A 19359-nucleotide genomic window follows, 5' to 3' on the forward strand; every position below is an offset into this window, starting at 1 on the left:
TAATTGTCTGAGGATAAAGAATATTTTTTTCTATTATTATAAGTGGTTCACCTGATTTCACAAAATCACTGAAAATAATATACTAGTTCTAGATGTTCAATCAAGCTGAGCACCATTTGGGATCAAACAAACCTTCTAGTAGCTGTAGCAAATTTCTAAAATCAGTGGTGTTTCTTTTTTCCTTCAAATGAAAATAGGTGTGTAAGTCCTATTATAAAATATCAAAACTTAAAAAAAACTTCACAAGTAATTTTATAAGCTTTGATCAAAACAAACAGCAATTAGTTTTATTATTTTAAAAACAGTCAAATGCTCAAAAATCTACGTGACATTGAATTAATTGTTTTTGTTTGCTTTGGTTTGGTTTTAAGGAAAATGATCTTAGCGATATGCTACCGTAACATCACTGATACGTCCTGTTGGATGTTCAGAATAATCTTTGGGAAGCAACTGCTCCAGTGTAATAAATAAAGAAAGTAATAAGGGACTTTTCCAGACCTTACTAAAAGATAGGACCATGGCAGGATCATGAAGATACATCAGCAGTACCAAAGAAGGCACACAAAACAGAGGATAGCACCATTTTCAAGCTGCCAAGACTGCAACTGTTCAAGAGACAGTAATCTGCAAAGGGAGTGGATTGCCAGGATTAATGCAGTTTAAGTATTCGGAATGGGCTCTGGAGAGTTTTTAGTACGGATAGGCAGACACAGCTATATACACTATGAATGTGGTTTGATACTCAATGGTCCCATTGGCACTGTAGGATAAGGCTCGAACCCTCATGCGGTAAGTCTCTGGTTCTCGTAGTGGTCGTGTTGTGTACACTACTCCTTTCAGGTTTTCATCCCTTAAGGCGAAAGGAACAGTTTGTTCCTCATCTACCATGAGGAAAGTTGTCCTGGGATGCATCACTCCATCCTGCGTGTATGCAACCAGCCGTATTAAATCTTGATTGGCGCCTATTCCAAATGGGAGGGAGACAAGTTTGTATTCCAAAGCATATGGGCTCAAGGCACATTCCAAATCATTGGGTGGACAGTTCTTGAGGCAGAACCTAAGGACAACAAACACATGAAATACACACAGTTATCTGGAAGGGGGAGAAGGCATAACGCAGGTGATCATGATCCACGACAACTTTTAGGCACGACATGCAGGAGACAGTCTGGCTGCAAGAGCAGTAAGACTCACCCCATGTTCTGTGTCACTAACTCAAACCAGATGCCTGAGGGCTCTGAGAATATGCTGGTGTGGAGTCAAATATCTATCTCTCAGCTCCACTAAAATCAGAAGCATTTGAGCCACTGAAGTAAGCATGAATACCTCAAGAGTTCTGCTCTAAAATGAAAAGTGAGTTTTGGAAATCAAAGCATCTGCACATATATTGGAAACAAGTACTTCTTAAAGAGAGGAATACAAGCTATTTCTTTAACTCATAACATCTACCCTAACCCTGTTTGAAAGCTGAAATGGATACACTGATATTTGGTTTATTTTTCTAAAAATAATAAAAGGTCAGTGAGGATTCCTGGAGGGGAGAACTTCCTTTTGTAATTGTCTTTATATTATTTTAGATTAAAAACCTATAATCTCTTTTACCAGAGCCCACAATGACTATTTTTTGAGCAATCATGACTTCTAAATTGTTTGCCAGAAATCACAGGTAATAAAGAGGGGGAAAAAATGCACAGAGGACCATTTTATGAAGATATGGATTCTTCAGTCATAGTATTTTTAGAAGTTTCCTAAGTCTATATTTTCAATTTTCTCCTTCCCCTTCCCGTTCCCATCAGACCAGTTACAAACAAGCTTTTGCAGGATTCTGGGCAGTAACTCAGTAGGCATTTCCAAGAGGAAAACAAAGTGTGAGCTCCAACGAGTATTTGCTTTCAGAAACACTTTCCTATTGTAGCAAAGTCTTCCCAACAAGACATTATTGCTTGTTTTCAAGCTCCCTGTTAACTTAGTACCTGGACAGAGTACAGTATTTCTGTAAGGAGAGGGGGAATAGTTGATTCAGAACCCGGAAAGAGACAGTTTCAGACGGCGGGCAATGTAAGCAAGATGACAAATGAATGGGCAGACGGGGCTGACTCATCCTTGCTCATCCGTCCTCACACGGGGCGGGCAGCACCCGCAGGACGGGTGTCATGCTTGCTGGAGTCACGCTTGCTGGAGTGCTCTACGTGCTCTAAGTGCTGAGGGCCCTTACAGTTCTGAGGGAACAAAAGGGAAACCCAAGAGTTTCAAAGAAAGGCAGGTCCATCACCCCACAGCACGCTCACTGCCAAGGCAGAATGAATTCTAGCCGCTGCGCAGCAGGGAGGCCGCGGCGGGACAGGCTGGCAGCCAGGAGTGAGCGGAGGCTGCGGTGGCTGCTGCAGGATGGGCTCGTTTCTTGCCGGGTCCCTGCAGTAGGAACACACTGCGACCCCACATCCCTCCGCAGCCACTGACTTGCTTTGAGTTCAGCATGACGACAGACAAGGAGAAAGAGGAGGGACGTTCGAAAGCATGCCGGGGACGGGAAGGCGAGACGTACCCTGAAGCAGGATCCCGCTGGAAGTCGGGCGGGCAGGGCGTGTCGATGCACTGGTAGCTTCCCCTCATGTTGAAGCACATGCGATTGGGGCCGCAGCGAACATCCTGCTCCCGACACTCATCGACATCTGGGGACGGCACAAGGGACGGGCAGCATCAGCAGGGAGCGTCGGAACGGGCCACCAGGGCAGGCGCTGTGCAGTGCAGAGGGCTGGGCCTCTCCTCCCCTGCACAAGCTCAGTGGCCACACCTGAGCTGCTTCCACCACAAACTGGGATCATGACCCCAGGTGGGCTTGTGTCCCCGATTAACATACGTGAAAAGACATCAGAAAATGAGAGCCATAGCAACACAAGGGGAGCTATTAAGAGCTTTCTGGTGTCTACTATATTTGGAAAATAGAGTGCATTTGAGTTTTACGAAGCAAATAGTATTTTAAATGAACAGGCTAAAAATTGAAATGACACTTGTATTTTTGCAAAGTGAAGAATTTCCTTCAAATGTGAGTAATCCTTCCCTAGGATGTTGTTTTGTAAGTTCAAATTGTTGAGACGGAAATAGGGTAGTAGAAATTAAAGAAGTCAAGTTATAAATTCAGGGAAAAATGTACAGGTCAGTCAGATCTTGAGGAGAGAGACAAAATAAAGACTAAAACAGGATCCCATGAATGACCCAAGAACCACCATCCAAGGCTGATCATCACACGGAGCAGAGTCCATCCTTCGTTGTTATGGTAACAGATGCTCTCCTTAGGGCAATCATAGTAGGGGGGAAATATACAAATGAAATACTCTTTATTTTGTTGTTGTCTACACAAAGTCGTTAAGTAGAAACATACCTAAACGTTTTCTGAAAATGAGTGTTTTTGAGGCATGATTCTCAACTTGGGAGTCTGTATTTGAGCATAAGGGGATCTGTGAATGAAAATATTTGTGTGCATGTGTATGTGTTCACGTGTGTGTGTTTATGTGTGTGTGTGAGAGAGAGAAAGCAAGAGAGAGAGAGAGAGAGAGAGAGAGAGAAAGTGAAACTGAGACCAGATTGATGGATGGAATTTTTGGAAAGAGGGTCCATAGACGTCAATAAAACTTTTGAAGGATTTTGAGATCGCAAAACTAAGAACCGTATTTTAGAGCAATAGTTCTCAAACTGGGTCATCCGCATGCCCCTGGTGGTGCCTGAAGGCTTCTAGCAGTATGAGGGCAGGTAAATATTTCAGGAAATCAATGTTCACATTCTCATTTTCCACAAGTTCTTCCCAAAATCAATCTGCCTGAGAACTTCTTGTGGCTCGGAGGTCTCCTATCCCTTCTCCTCCTTTCCATCCTTCTTCTGCTTTGCCAAAAGGTTTCCACTAACCCCAGGGCACTAAGAAAGGCTGAGAATGTTGGTAATAAACGGTGGTGGAGGCAGGCCTTATTTTATCATGGCTACAAACCAGCAGTCTTAGCTCTCTGTTTTAAATTAGATTTCAGACATGAGTTGGTTGTCATGGGAACACCTACTCACACTTATGTTTGAACAGAAAAATCAACTTAGACTTTAGTGCAACAGTCAGTCTGATTGGTTTGACAATGAGTACAAACTTCTAAATTATATAGTGGTCATCCTCTATTAACTGAGGAAGTTAAGCTTGCAGCTCTGAAGTTTTGATCAAAACATATTTAAAGCACATGCTCATTAAATAACAACGCCAGCATTCACACCCTTTGCAACTATTTAAACTTATGTTAAGAAACTTTACGATTTCATTTAAAAAAGTATGAGGGAATATAAAGTTTTCAAAGTCTAAGTCAATTAGCTTCACAAAGGCACTTGTACCATCCTCCTTCTTTAGCATCTGAATAAACAGAGAGCCTGAGGCACAGCAGGGAACAATTACAATGAATGAATTCAAGCTGGTCCTCACAGAGGAGGGTCCTGAAGGTCAAATGCACCCTGTCATGGAATCTGTGCTAAGACCAATGGGCACGTGTAACTGTGATGTCATTTTGCAGTAACTGGGTACTTTTACTGGACATGGGTTAAAGTTGTGAAGTTCTTTTAAGAATTCTTAAGTGACTTGGGATATTGCTATGAAAGAAAGAGAAAGGAGAGAAGAAATTCCAAGAGACAATATATTAATCATGTATAGTAAATGTCAAATTTCATTTCTGAATTAATTCTCATTTGCATTTTGTATTCAAAATGAGCATTTTAGATTTGGTTCCAAATATATTGTTTTCTAAGGAAACCACAGACAATGTAATTATTTACTTTAAACTTAGTAATGGTCTGTAGAAAGTCAAAAGATATTATGCCAAAATGATACACAGTAAATCACTTCCTTGACCTTTTAGTTTTTTATATGTGCTGACAATGATGTAATGTGCTTTCTGTTACTAGTTTTATGTTAGGACTAGTTTTCCTACAGGAATGAAACACAGTGTGAAACAAGTTTTTATTTCAGTCAAGTCTTGCCTATTGTCTCTGTGAAACAATTTCTAGTTATGATTTCATCCGTCAGAAGTGCTTTGTCTCCTTGACCAAATGAGATTGTCTCAGAGGGAAGTGAAAAGCCCCTAGAAAAACGTGGAAGAAATTCAATTAGCCTTATCTTCCTTTCTCTCATTAAAAACATTTTCCTTCCCACTCATCCTCCAAATTTCATTTCATCTCTAATTTTTATAGCGCACTCATGTAGAAACATGGAGGCCAGTGGGCTCCAGGGTCCCCTCATAATGGTGGCCTAGGGACCAGGATCTGGACACACAACTGTGTGCAAAGAGCAGTTACCTTATCGTGGATTTGCACTGTCTGAATATGAATCTATAAAGAAATAGCAGAATCTGCTACACAAAGTGTTTGTTCTTAGCCCATAATAATGTAGGCTTTCCATAGAAAGGCTGTCATATAAGTATGGAGGTGCTGGGCAGGTGGCTCTCCTTTGTCACTGGTCTATTGCTATCTACTCAGGATCAAGCACCCTACAGGAATTCACTCTATTCACTGTTCTTAAAAAAGAGAGAGAAATTGTGGTGATGTCTTTTGTTAATGAACAATTTGGTCACGGCTGGTTTTTACTAAATAATATATTATTATGATAGAAAGTATAGGCATTTTATAACTTAAATATTATTGTCGCAAGAAAAGAATCTCAAAATGAGCTGAGAAACATATCAATAGCTTTAGAACATACAAATGCATTTAACCAAGTGCTTCTGAATCTTTTTTAAAAAATAATTTAGGATAAACATGTGTCTTATAGAAAGTATAAGTAATTCAGATTCTTGATAAACATTATGGATTACTTTTCTAAAAGCATAGATAGATAAGAATGCTCGTTTCAATTGCAATGCCAATATAATGTTTCCAAATTTTTAGAATTAGATTAGTGGTGCATAAAGTTAGCATGAGGATCTTATGGTTTTCTCCTCTCTGCTTCTTAGGCAATTCTTGATTGGTCATGCTTTTTGTTTTTCATTTTGCAGTCTGGTGACTTTCACTTTTGACTAGAGTCTCCTTGTTCAATGTCAAATTCACTTTAATTTCTCTTTTATTACTAACATTTCTAGCACTAATGTATAAAGCTCTAAAAAATCATATGTGAATGAAAGGCAGTCTTTTGTTCCTCATAAATGCCTCAAACACTTTCTAAAACTATAAAAAGACCCCAAGTTATTCTTTAAAGACCTCTTTAGAAGACATAATTGTTTTCTCTCATGTCTTCTTAAAACCACAAAAAATATGTAACCTATTTAAATTGCAAGCATTCCAAATGACACCTGCTTCTGATTTGTTCACATTATTTTCCATTCTGAAGCACAACTGAAAGCTGTAAAACGTTTTGAACTCAATGAGTGACAAGGGCAATTAAAAAATAAACGGGCATAATTTACAAAAGATGAAAAATTCTCTAATGAGAATTTTTTAAAATCTGGCTAAGGGGTTTTGCATTTTGTGTGGTTATTCCAAATGCTGCGGTATCCACCCTGTTTTCTTCCCTGATGCCCAGGGCACCTGCAGAGAGTATAGTTTAAGTGTGGGGCATCACCGCTCCTTTAGAAAGATTCTTGGGTTGGAGAAGAGGGGAACGTTATAAAACACGGACAAAGTGCTGTCACTGCGTCCTGCTGCCACAGTGCAGTGGCTCTGGTGCTCAGAGCGTCCTAGGTGACACAATGGACCAGTCTAGATACATGAGATCTGAGGTCAAGTCCCACCTCTGCTCTTGGTTGTTCTAGGACATTGACGCTCACATAATCACTCTAAGAATTAGTTTCAGAATGGGTACAAATCATCTAATGAGCACCACTAGGATAGGTACAAATTATTGCCTTTGACATATCTGTACTGCTGATTAAAATGACATAACAGTTGCTTTGGAAAAACATCATGCCACAATGTAAGTAAGTTATTCCAGTACTTCAAATATCAGTAAAATGTTCTGTACGGGGTAGGTTCTTAGTAAACGTTTGGTGACTGATGGCCAGGAGCAAAGGTTATCGCCGAGTTCTCTTTCCCTTCCCAGCCCATGCACTCAGTGGGGGCTCTCAGGGAGCGTGCACGGTGAGTGGGTAGGGGCAGGGTGGCGCTGGGGTGGTAACTAGGGAGAGGCCATCGTTCACCCTGTCCTGCCTCCTGGAACACATTTTCCATGGGCTACATCCTAGCAAGTCTTTTGTGAATCCCATAGAGAGGAAAAATTCGATCTAAATTTGCTGCTGATAAAGCACTCTTGCAGAGATTTTATCTGCTATGTTTTACAAAAGAATATAGTTTGTCCATGACAGAAATTAATATAATTCAGAAGTTTATTAAGACCTACATAAAACTCCTAGATTTTGTCCACAAAATTGAGGGGGTTTCTTAGAATATTTTAAAGAGTTGTACAAGTTCTTCTTTTTCATCTAAGTACATGTTGCAGTGTTGTAAACCTCACTAAATTACAATGCTCCTTTATCACATTTTTGTGTGTATAAAAAGGGAGCTATGGAGATTGATATTTTTTCCTCTCTGTCAGTGCTATTATAGAACCTATAAACTATATTTTGATTTATTCACATCCTGTCTCCTCCAGACTGTAGGCGCTTAAAGGGAAGGACTGATTCTTATTTATCTGTTTAAACCGTCTGCATCCTGCAACGCTAGCACGTAATTGTTCTACATCGTATGTAGACTCAATGAATGAATGAATGAATAATTTAATTTATTACCGACTGATCACTCTAAAAACAAATCTAATGAGATAAAATATAAAATAATGCCTAACACTGAAGTAAATTTACGGAGTACTCTTCCCATTTCCTCTTCTGTCTTAGCTGAATTGTGAAAAAATATCTGAAGAGATCTATTCCCATTAAGTTTAAAAAATATATAATATGAACTGATTCAGGCACTCTTGCTCCTTCTATTAAGATCATACCAAAAATGTTCCCCAACTATTTTCTTTTGCTTAATTGCTCTCTCATTGCTTCTCCTACTTGCAGAAAGATTGTTTGAACATAAGTCTGCCCTATGGGAATGGGAAAGAAGGGGAAGCAAATAGAAGAATGATTATTCAAAAAAAAAAAACTTTTCACACTCTCCTATGTTGGTTTTCACTGAAGTTGCGGTAATAAACATCCCAAAGCTTTCTCACCTTGGCATGTCTTTCCATTGAGTGCGAGCTGATAGCCAGGCGGGCAGATGCATTGATAGCTTCCAAAGGTATTTTTACACTCATGCTGGCAGGCGTCCGCATTTTCACACTCATCAATATCTGTTCAGAAAGAGAGTAGAGGGTATCACCACATAAGACAAAGGCAGAAACTGTGACAGCCAACTAGCAACAAATTGAATCTGAAGACCCACACTGGTCAATTTTCATATAGTTAAGTAAGTTAGACTGAAATGACAGAGGAAACAGATTTGTACAAGATCTTCAAATACCAAAGTATGAAACTCTGGACAGAATGGTAGAATTTACCTAAAAGATAAAAGTTTATATTAAGATTAATTAAAAAAGAAGCATTAGGTTTTATTTTATTTAAATTTTACCTATTCTCTTTCTCTCTCCCTGAATCTCCTCCAACACCCATGCAAAGCTTTCCCATGCACAGAGAGCATCAAATGAAAACGGTTTTATTTTTGTGATAGAACTATTCATCACACTTTTCATACAATTGTAAAGTACTAATGGCAAGTACATATATATATACACACACACACATATGTATATATATAGTTGTTGTGCTACCTCTGGCAGGCCATTTAACTTCTCAAGATCTCAGTTCAATCTCCTGCCAAAAAGGAACCGCTGAGACCATCTTCCCTACTGCACAGGTTTGTTGGAAGTTTCACAGACAGTAATATATGGGAAAGTATTTGATAAACTATAAAAGACTATCTGCTATTACTAAATAAAGCCAAGAAAACAGTAATATAAAAGAGAGTGAGAATAGATGATAATTCAAAATTAATTGATATTTGCTTTAAGGATAAGGGATGTGATTTGGGAAGCCTAAGATTTCTTGTCCCAATTGTGTTTTACTGTGACTAATATTAAAATGTGCTCATAGTCCCAGAACATACACTCAGAAGTAGAAGACGGAAGAAAACGCGACATGGAATGGGAACAAGAGTGCTGCAGGGTAGAACTAAAGAGAAGACAAAGAGAAATCTGGGAGATGACTCAGAGCAAAAGGATCTATTCATCTTGCATATTTTGCACATGCTGAAAATCTAATTGTAATGACTCAAAATCTGTTAATGATAAACACTCATCAAACATTTGTTTATTAATGTTTTTGCATTACTTTAACCAAAGTGTTTGTTCCATGACTTGTGTGAGTTATTTTTACTTTTTTCTTTTAAAATCTGCTTTAACCTTAAATAACAACAGAAATTTAAATTATGTTGAACTCCAAGTAGGTAACATAGAACTTTCCAAAGTATAAATTTTAAAGTGGCCCAAAGTGTGATTTCTGTGTTCAGAAGCAATGCAATGTTCTGTTACGCTTTTGGGATCCTTCAAAAGCTAAATTTTCGCTTAACTTTAACAAGATTCCACAGTGTTAATTTGAATCTTTTGTACTCTGTCTATTCCTTACAGTTAATTGAAGGCATCTGGTGTTTTTTTTTGCAAGTTGCTCTTGTTACATAATTCCAAAGCTGTCTGCAATTTTAGTGTAAATTTCTTTATTAGTCCCAATACTATTAATATAAAATACTCACCATACTTTAAGAAATGTTTAAGCCTCTTAATTGCCACAAATAAACTTTAATATCCAGAAATTGACTAATTATAAAAGTTTGCTTTAGATTCTCTAAGACTGAAACAGTCGCTGCCTCAAGCAGTGAATGACCACCCACAGAAGACAATTCTGATAAAATAACATTGGTTTAATATACATAGAAAGACAGAAAACATTTATAAGACTCTAATGATGTTACTGCAGCCACAGACAGTGATGAAGAAATAGAGGATTGGGTTACTAATTGGGAAGTTTTCTTACAATAACTTGGACAGTCAGATAATTTAGAAGAAACTAGTGGTATAGAGTGTGGATGGTGTGGCTGAATTCATCTGTCATATCATAAACAAAGATTTTGGGGCAGGAAGGTAAAGGTAAAACAGAAGAAAAGAGCTTGTCTGAAATGAAGGCTGAGAGTGGGATGGTAATAGGGTATGAAAACTCTCTAGTGGGAATGACTATTCGGAGGAAACATTGAAAGACAAAATGTCAGGTATTAATTCCGTTAATAAATGAATAGCGAAACATTTTAGTGAAGAGTCAGGTCAAAATTGTGGGCGTAAAAAATTACCAGCACTCAGAATGGTTTGTAGGAGGCTGAGAGTGGTTTTTAATATACTAGCAAGAAGAGGAGAGCCCACAGATGTAGTGATTAGGCAGTATTTGACCACATGGGACAAACGGAGAGAGTTGTTAATGAATTCATTAATGTTTGATGAGTAGCAGAAGCTATTATAGAATTGTCCACTGTTCTGGAAAGCTGATCACAAGCGATAAGTTTCCATATCCCTCATATTAAGCCTCAGGTACCTCAGGATATCTAGACAGAATAGTTCTGGAAAAATATGAACATAAAAAATGAAGGGTAAAGGTTGAGCATCCAGAGGAATGGAGGGTCCAAGTGACTAGAGGTGACATGAGAAGGTGGATCCACCTACGGTTGAGCAGGAGCACGTCAGAGAAGACAATGATGCAGGAACAGGGCTTGGAGAAGGGTAGGAAAAAAATGACAAAAAGTGAAGTTTGAAGGAGAAAAAACACGTTTACAATTTTCAAAAGAAATGTTTAACAGAAAGCATATTTAGAAGAGAATTAACACTTAGAAATGTAAGAAAATGAAGTTTGCAGAGTGGCCTTTGAATTTAAACAGAATTCCTTTCTTCTCTCCCTCTTTATTTCCTTTCTCCCTTCCATCCTTGCTTTCTTTTTTCCATCTAACAAATAGTGAAGCTAATTCCTGTCTACTAACTCCCCTTGGTTCCTAGCTCAATGCCAGGCATACTGTGGATACTCACAGAAATTGAGTTAAATGAATGGCAGATGGTAATGTTTGCAACTTAACATTAAAACAAGGTCTCAATACTTAAATTGGAAATTACACTTCACTTTTGCAAACAAAATTACAGACTTGCAAGTTTAAATAAAGACATTGAAAGCACATATTTTAGAGTGACTGAAGCAACTTAAGCTTGTCCTGGCTCACATTATATTTTCAGTGACATAAAAAAAATACAAAATAATCAAACTGAGAAATGCCATGGGGAATGTGCCGCAGCAGTCAATGGGATGCTGGCTGTCATTTAGAACAAGCAACCGACTGTGTAGCTAAAACGTTCATTTTTAAACCAGTGCTTTTGCTTCCATTAGACACAGCCATAATCGGATGGTATTATATTACGTGGCAGTATGTATATCCGCTTTAAAAAAAACCATATTCCGGATGTCACTGAAATTTATTTCTATACAGCATTAAATTTAGTAACACTTTCAGGGGCAAGCAAAAAGAGAAACTGTTAGTGTAACACAATAAATTATTAGAATGCACACATGTAAACACATCACTTGTCTGAGTCAAGTTTGTAATAGTTTTAGGTGCCAGAATAAATGTCTTGAAACTTTGAGTCATGCCAGACTGGAGATCAGACGTAGTTCGCGACACCCAAACCATCACGGGGGCTGTGCACATGCTCAGACGCTGATGAGTGAGTGAGCCCACAGAAAGGAAACGCAACACGGCTGACATTTACCTACACATGTGTCATGGCTCGCCTCGGAGCCTTCGGGGCAAGTTTTCCTAATAGTCCTTCTAGTCCTGGAGAGAGATGTTCTGCTGTTTCTATACTCTGAGTAGGAGCGGTAGAGATGTGAGTACTGTCTGTAATGCTGTTGCGGTTGATAGTTGTTTCTCACAGGGGAGAATCGTGCAAGGTTATAGCTACTGTATTGAGTGCCATAATCTGGCAGCCTCTCCAATCCAGCGCAAGATTTACCGTCCCCTAATAAATGTTGTCCTGGTGGACAGTTACACTTGAAGCTGCCGGGGGTGTTGGAGCACTGATGTGCACAAGGTTTAGGCACTTGTTCACATTCATTAATGTCTGCTCGTGTGCCATGATACATAAAAAGAGAGAAAAAAAAAACACAAACAAACACATACACACAGACATACACAAAACACAGGAATAAAGAATCAGTCTGTGAAACAAACTGAAGACATTACGTTACCCTCCAAAAGCCAGGAACACAGTAATTTCTCCCCAACTGTTATAAACATTTGCAAAAGCTTTAATCATTCAGTTAGGAATATACAGAAAGATTCCATAACTCTCTCTAAACATTGCTGCCCATGTACAAGTTTTATTTGAATGTTCACGTTGGAGCAGGTGGCTCAGAAAACCAGACCCTAGTTCTGGGAATCCATTCTCCTTTTACTTTCAGTTGTAGTGGCCTCAGGATCTAAGGAACTCTGTTTTCAGCCTTGTCCCCTTGACTACAAAAGAAAAACTTGATGTTGTATTAGTTTGGGCTAATTTGTTATATATTTTCACATGGAATTAGAAGCGCAACATTGACATTTTAAATCGTATAAACACTACAGTCAGATTTCTGAGTTCAACTAGATAGAGATATCCTAGTTTGTATATCTTCCTTTGGCAAAAAAGATGCAAAAGGGTGTGGAATCATAAACTAATACAATTTCCATGAAACTATAATTATAAAAAAGTCTCAATAGTATCTCTTAATACAATCATATGTGTACATTTTCAAAATTTATTTCTTTAACTTGCTCTTTCTCCCTTTTGACAAATAGATCCTTCAGGATTTCTGATTTTCCTAACTGATTGACAATACCGGAAACTAATACGTCTAGATATAATTTTTCTATGTGTGTAACTACCTTTACGCTTTTCAAAATTTTTCTGTCAGTGACTTGGTGTTTGTGCATCCATCTTTGCCCTCCTGTGCTTTATTCTCCACACAGCAGCCAGAGTGATCTTTTTCAAATGTTATCAATATTATAATTGTATTATATTGCTTTTTGCTCAAGATCTTCTGTGTCATTCCTTCAAGAATTGGAAAGAAAATATAAATTCCTTTTCCATGGTTCTTTACCCTTTGCCTAACTTTGCTTCAGCAGCGCTGGCCCTTTGGTTGTTCCTTGATTATGGTGAGTGCATTCCTCTCGGAAGGACTTTGCTCTCAGCCTGGAATACACTTGCTGGGACCTTCACGTGGCCGCTGCTCCCTAACTGTGCTCAGTCTCTCAGAGAGACTGGCTGGATCATAGTGCTACCACCCTAATCTGGGCCATTCTTTCTCCTTGCCCCGTTTTATTTTTCTGAGTGCTTATCACTATCTGAAATTGTATTATATATTTGTTTTGTGATTCTTGTTTCTGCCCATGGAAGGTAAATTCCGGTCTGCCCTGTTTAGCTTTGTAATCCCTTGATCTAGAACACTGTCCTGCACAAATTAGGTGCTCAATAAACATCTGTAAATGAATGCAGGAATGAGCTTGATATCAAGGGCCAAAATCAAGCCACTAGCAGTAGAAACAAATAGGGTCAAATGGGAAATTGTGGTCGTGTAGACATAGAAACCAGAGTTCAAAAGGTAAGGTAGATCTTAATTCTGTTGGTGGAGAGAAAAATGAAATTGCATCTTCAGTTTGCATTTAGTTGTAATATTGATTGCTAGCATTTCAAATCTTCCATACAAGTTTCAGATGTATGAATATTGCCATAACTATGGACTTTTAAATTTTCTTTTGTCATTTCTGGATTTATAATTTTGAATTAATAATCAAGCCAAGCACTTTTTCCCCCAAAAGATTAAAAAGAAGGCAACAAAGACACAGAATCATTTCTTACAAAGATATAAACTCGACAAACCCATATAATTTTTAAAAACTTATTTTTCTTTCTATTTCTAAGTTAACACATGGAGTCTATACTTGCAATGCTTCCTGTAAATTGGAAAAGTGAACGAAAACCAGGGATGAAAACCAAATTCTTTAATCTATTACTACAGTGGCATTTTAAAAAGCAACATAAAAAGGTGGGATAAAAGTAGTAAATTTTGCTTTAAAAACTACTTTAGTAGGCAAAAATTAAAATTAATGTTTTTAATCTTTTTGAAGCAATGATCCTACCTTCTTCCTTGTTTTATTTCCCGACCTAATGTCTGACATTCAATTGCTGGTCAAATTAGTAAACAAATAAACATATTTCATTCTGAAAAGTCACTGTTATGACTGTTCAAGATGTTAAATTATATATAAATTTTAATATCTAAATAGAAGACTAAAATGACATGCCATGTATTCCTGCTATTAAAAGGCATTTCTTTTAAAAGAGTTTCTCATAATGTTTGAACATTTGCTATGTGAAAACTACTATGCTAAGGACTCCATAAAGACAGAACTAAGTCTTCTGAGGAGAATTTGTTATAAATAATTGTTTAGTAGACAACCAAGGCAACCAATTTTACAAGCATAGCATGAAACCCAGTAGCTAGAATTTAAAATCCCACACAATCTTTTACTGAACTTAAATATTCTAAGGCAAATACAGTTTGATAGATCAGTTTCTTTATTAAAATGCATTAATTTTTTAAAAAGTATATGGTTACCTTCTTACAGGTATTTTCTATGATCTGCCTTACTTTGTATTCAATTGTAACTACGATGGAAACAAACAGGCAGTTGGGAGAGATGAATGAAATATTTTTAGCACAGGAAATGGCACGTGGTAAGCACTAAAAATGTGTTAAAGTAATAATTATCAATTTGTTTAAATTGGGCATATTCGTATTTTAATCCCTCATACCCAAACTTTCATACCACATACAGATATACTTCATACTCAATAAAATGTATGTATGCAAACGTTTACATCCTGTGCATAGAGAAATAATCAATGAGATCATCTTGATAATTAAGTTGTCATGGCAATTATATCAGAACCTCACTTTGATATGCATGGTGTATAGCAAGCACTCAGTAAGTGATTATTGCCATATGAAATGTCAGTGTAAATTGAACTCAAGATGACATCTCCAAATAATAAGAATAAACAATAAGAAGTATCCAAATTATAGTATGAATTACTTAAACCAATTTATATACCTTCTAACTGTAGCAAGAGACTGTTTGAGGACAGAGAAAGGTCCTAAGCAAGTTGGTAAGGCTAGCTAACTATATTGGTAATTTATTACTCAGTGAGAGTTCCTGTTAACTTACCCATACAGGGTCTTCCAACTCCTTGAAACCGATAGCCCCTTGGGCATACACAGCGATAGCTGCCTCTTGTATTTTCACATATCTGGTTATATCTGCACTGATGGGTCCCGTCTTTACATTCATCAATATCTACAGACACGGAGGCAATCAAAAGTAATAACATTTCCTCTTTCACAACCCAAAGTTATTATATTTAAAATTAACATTCCGTAGAATTGCCAAAGGTTGCAATTCTCACCATGTGGTTGAGATCAGATCAACTTATGACTTGGAGTCAGAAAGCGTGGGTTCAAGTCCCAGCTCTGCCACTTACTAACTGGCTCCTTTTCTTCTTCCTGCTCCCTACTATGGAAAGAGTTTTATTCTTAACTTTTTTTTTTCCTCCTTGTCTATACTCCCTCCTCCTTTTGCCATTGATCTATACTAGCGATTAGCGTTTAGGCAGACTGAGAGCAAGAGTACCGCATCGCTTCTGATCCACAGTCCCACATTCCAGCTGCTAGCTGGACGTCTCCATCTCCGTGTTTTACTGGAACTTCAGGCCCAGCACGTCCCCAGCATCTTATCTTTACTCCCTAATTTAGCACAGCAGCACTCCTGTGCTCCCAGTCAGCCAGGCTGCTGATGCCAGAGTCGTCTTTAACTCATTCCCTCAATCAGTCGCCAAGATTGGGTAATTCTATTTCCTTCAGTCAAACCTTATATTTCCACATTTCCAGCCCCTCTTAGCTATATTTTTGCTGTAGTTTCTTAAACAGTCTTCTGATTTTCAGCTCATCTCATGGCTAATTAATCTCATACATAACAAGTCAATATTCCTAAAAATATTTACAGTTGCATATAACTGTACATGATGCCATGAGTTGGTTGCTACTCTTAAGAGTTAAGAAAATTATTTACCTATCTCCATAGTGTTAGTGTTGAAAAGAGTCTTTGAAATCTGATAGTCCAAACCACCACCATACTTTTTATTTTAAGTATACTCAACCTTCATATATCTCAACAAGTATCAACAAGTGGTCAACATTCCTTTGCCTATACCTATACCCGTTAGTGGTATCATATTGTTCTGAGACAAATCTAAGACATACTGTAACTTTATTTATAAATATTTTAGAGTACACTTTTTTAGAAAACTGTGCTATTTTTACAATGAGAAACTTAAACTTAAATTTCTGTGTGATCAGAAGATTTCTCCAAAGTTAGATAGCTGTCAAGAAGGAAAGATGAATTTTAACACTTTATGCTTAAGTCTAGTACTTTCTCCCTCAAACAGGGCTTTCTTGCTTTCCTTTTTCTCTCACCTGCACCTATTAACATTCCATTTAAGCCTATATGTCAATGTGATCACTTCCATGAGCCCCTTGTCGGTCACTCTCTTGGGTACTGTTGTATGATTCTATCTGTACCTCTTTTATAGTGTTTCATTCTGCCTCGTACTGTAGCGGGCTTTTTTTTTTTTTTTCCCTTTGGTGGAGGGACTAGCAAAGGCTAATTTAACCCATAAATCACGCCCTCCTCTTGTGTATTTTAACCGAGTAGATAGTAAGCACATGAGAGCAGGAATGGTATCTGTCTTATTTTTGTAAATCCTGCAGTTTCTGGCTCTGCTAACTTGGGTAGGCTGGTCTATAGAATAGGCATACAAAGAACATACCTAGGGAAAAATATAATTTACTTTATTGTCTGGTCATTGATTTGACATCTGCTAACTCAGTAGACTGGTACAGAATAAACACACAAAGAATAAACTTTGGGTGAAATATAGTTTGTTTCATTGTCTGGTCATTGATTTGACATTTAAGGAATATTTAGTTTTAAAATAATTATATTTTGAACTTTTAATAAATCTCTACAAACATAATTTTTCTTAACCCCTATGAAATTCTAAACATATATGCTAAATTTCATATTAGAAATGATGTGAGAAAATACTAATTCATGTGGACATTAAACTATGTAAACCAAATGTATAATTGATGGGAACTCAAAATGGTCAAAATAATCCATAGTGAGCTTCCATTTCCTGGTATAGCCATGACCCCTAGAACCCCAGAGCTCAACTATACTAGAAGTTGGGAGTAGCTACAGAGAAAGAAAGATTTCCTTGTTAGCTTAAATTTACTCTAATCATTAATTTTAAAATCATGAGTTTAAAAAAGTAAGAGACCTTACTTGACTTGTTGATGGTAAACAGATCTCAGGCACTGAAATATCCACTCACCGATGCAGGTTCCATTTTCCACCTTGGTCATTCCATTTGGACAAAGATCAATGCACTTATAGCCACCACGAGTGTTCTTACAGTGCTGATCCGGTCTGCATACATTCTGTCTACACTCGTTCACATCTTGATAAAAGAACAAATGTAATCATATTGAGAAAATCATTTATTCCACTTTTCCAGAGACACCATACTTTTGGATTTTAAGGAAATTATAAACTAATATAGATTTTCACTGAGTAATCACTGTGTAAGATTAATGTACTTAAATCTGACAAAGTGTGTAACATACTTTAAAACAGAAAGATAAAAATAGAAAACAAAAGCAAAATACTGCTTCACAGAGCTGGTAGCCATACCAATCTCTTTCTCGCCTAGAAAAATAAAAATGACAAAAAAAAATATATAGAAAAACTTCATATGTATACATATATAATGTACATACATATATGTATACATGTATGTATTTTATACTTTTGCAAGAAAAATTCAGTAAATGGAGGAAATGTTAAAAAGGATGGTTATACAATTAGAAAATGAAGCCCATAAAATACAGCATTTGTCTCCATTTTGGTTTTGCATGGATTGTATACATGATGCATGACCGATGTCATATATATGAATCAGTCCCAAGACACAGCATATGCATTTAGACAGACAGCATTAAGATGTTACAGAGACATCATTTTTTTTTTAGTTCAAAGCCCTTTTCTAGAAATAGCAGAACTTGCAAATAGATGGAAAAATATACCATGCTCGTGGATCGGAAGAATCAACATTGTTAAAATGTCTATACTACCCAAAGTGATCTACAGATTCAATGCAATCCCTATTAAATTACCAACATCATTCTTTACAGACATAGAGAAAATAATTATACACTTTGTATGGAATCAAAGAAGACCCCGTATAGCAAAAGCAATTTTAAGCAACAAAAACAAAATGGGACGTATTAATTTGCCAGACCTCAAACTATACTACAAGGCCGTGGTTCTTAAAACAGCCTGGTATTGGCACAAGTGCAGGGACACAGACCAGTGGAACACAACAGAAAATCCAAATATAGAACCATCCTCATATAGTCACCTAATTTTTGACAAAGCGGGAAAGAATATACTCTGCGGACAAGAATCCCTATTCAATAAATGGTGCTGGGAGAATTGGTTAGCCACTTGTAGAAGACTGAAACAGGACCCACAGCTTTCATCTCTCACAAAAATCAAATCACGGTGGATAACAGACTTAAACCTTAGGCGTGATACAATCAGAATTCTAGAAGAAAATGTAGGAAAGACTCTCACAGACATTGGCCTAGGCAAAGAATTTATGAAGAAGACCCCCGAGGCAATCACAGCAGCAACAAAAATAAATGAATGGGACATGATTAAATTAAAAAGCTTCTGCACAGCCAAAGAAACAGTCCAGAGAATAAACAGACCACCTACAGAATGGGAAAAAATTTTTGCATACTACACATCAGATAAAGGACTGATAACAAGAATCTATTTAGAACTCAGGAAAATCAGCAAGAAAAAATCAAGCAACCCTATCAAAAAGTGGGCAAAGGACATGAACAGAAATTTTTCAAAAGAAGATAAAAAATGGCTATGAAAAAGTGTTCAACATCTCTAATCATCAGGGAAATGCAAATCAAAACCACAATGACATATCACTTAACCCCAGTGAGAATGGCCTTTATCAAAAAAACCCAGAACAACACATGTTGGCGTGGGTGTGGAGAGACAGGAACACTCATACACTGCTGGTGGGACTGCAAACTAGTGCAACCCCTGTGGAAAGCATTATGGAGGTATCTTAAACAGATTCAAGTAGACCTGCCATTTGACCCAGCAATC

General features: G+C 37.4%; 1 protein-coding gene across 1 annotated transcript in view; it reads right to left on the reverse strand.

Moving 5' to 3' along the window:
- Positions 1 to 365: 365 nt before the first annotated feature.
- HMCN1 (hemicentin 1) overlaps positions 366 to 19359 on the reverse strand; it is a 414078-nt gene continuing 395084 nt past the window's right edge. Inside the window, exons 102-107 of the mRNA XM_069459659.1 lie at positions 17504 to 17629; positions 15280 to 15408; positions 11786 to 12136; positions 8165 to 8284; positions 2546 to 2672; positions 366 to 1057 (exon numbers count right to left, since the gene is read on the reverse strand). Of these exons, the coding sequence (XP_069315760.1) occupies positions 691 to 1057; positions 2546 to 2672; positions 8165 to 8284; positions 11786 to 12136; positions 15280 to 15408; positions 17504 to 17629 (1220 nt within the window). The 3' untranslated portion in view covers positions 366 to 690. The remainder of the gene's footprint in view (positions 1058 to 2545; positions 2673 to 8164; positions 8285 to 11785; positions 12137 to 15279; positions 15409 to 17503; positions 17630 to 19359) is intronic.

Source organism: Eulemur rufifrons, chromosome 27 (assembly GCF_041146395.1).
Source record: "Eulemur rufifrons isolate Redbay chromosome 27, OSU_ERuf_1, whole genome shotgun sequence".
Taxonomy (NCBI): domain Eukaryota; kingdom Metazoa; phylum Chordata; class Mammalia; order Primates; family Lemuridae; genus Eulemur; species Eulemur rufifrons.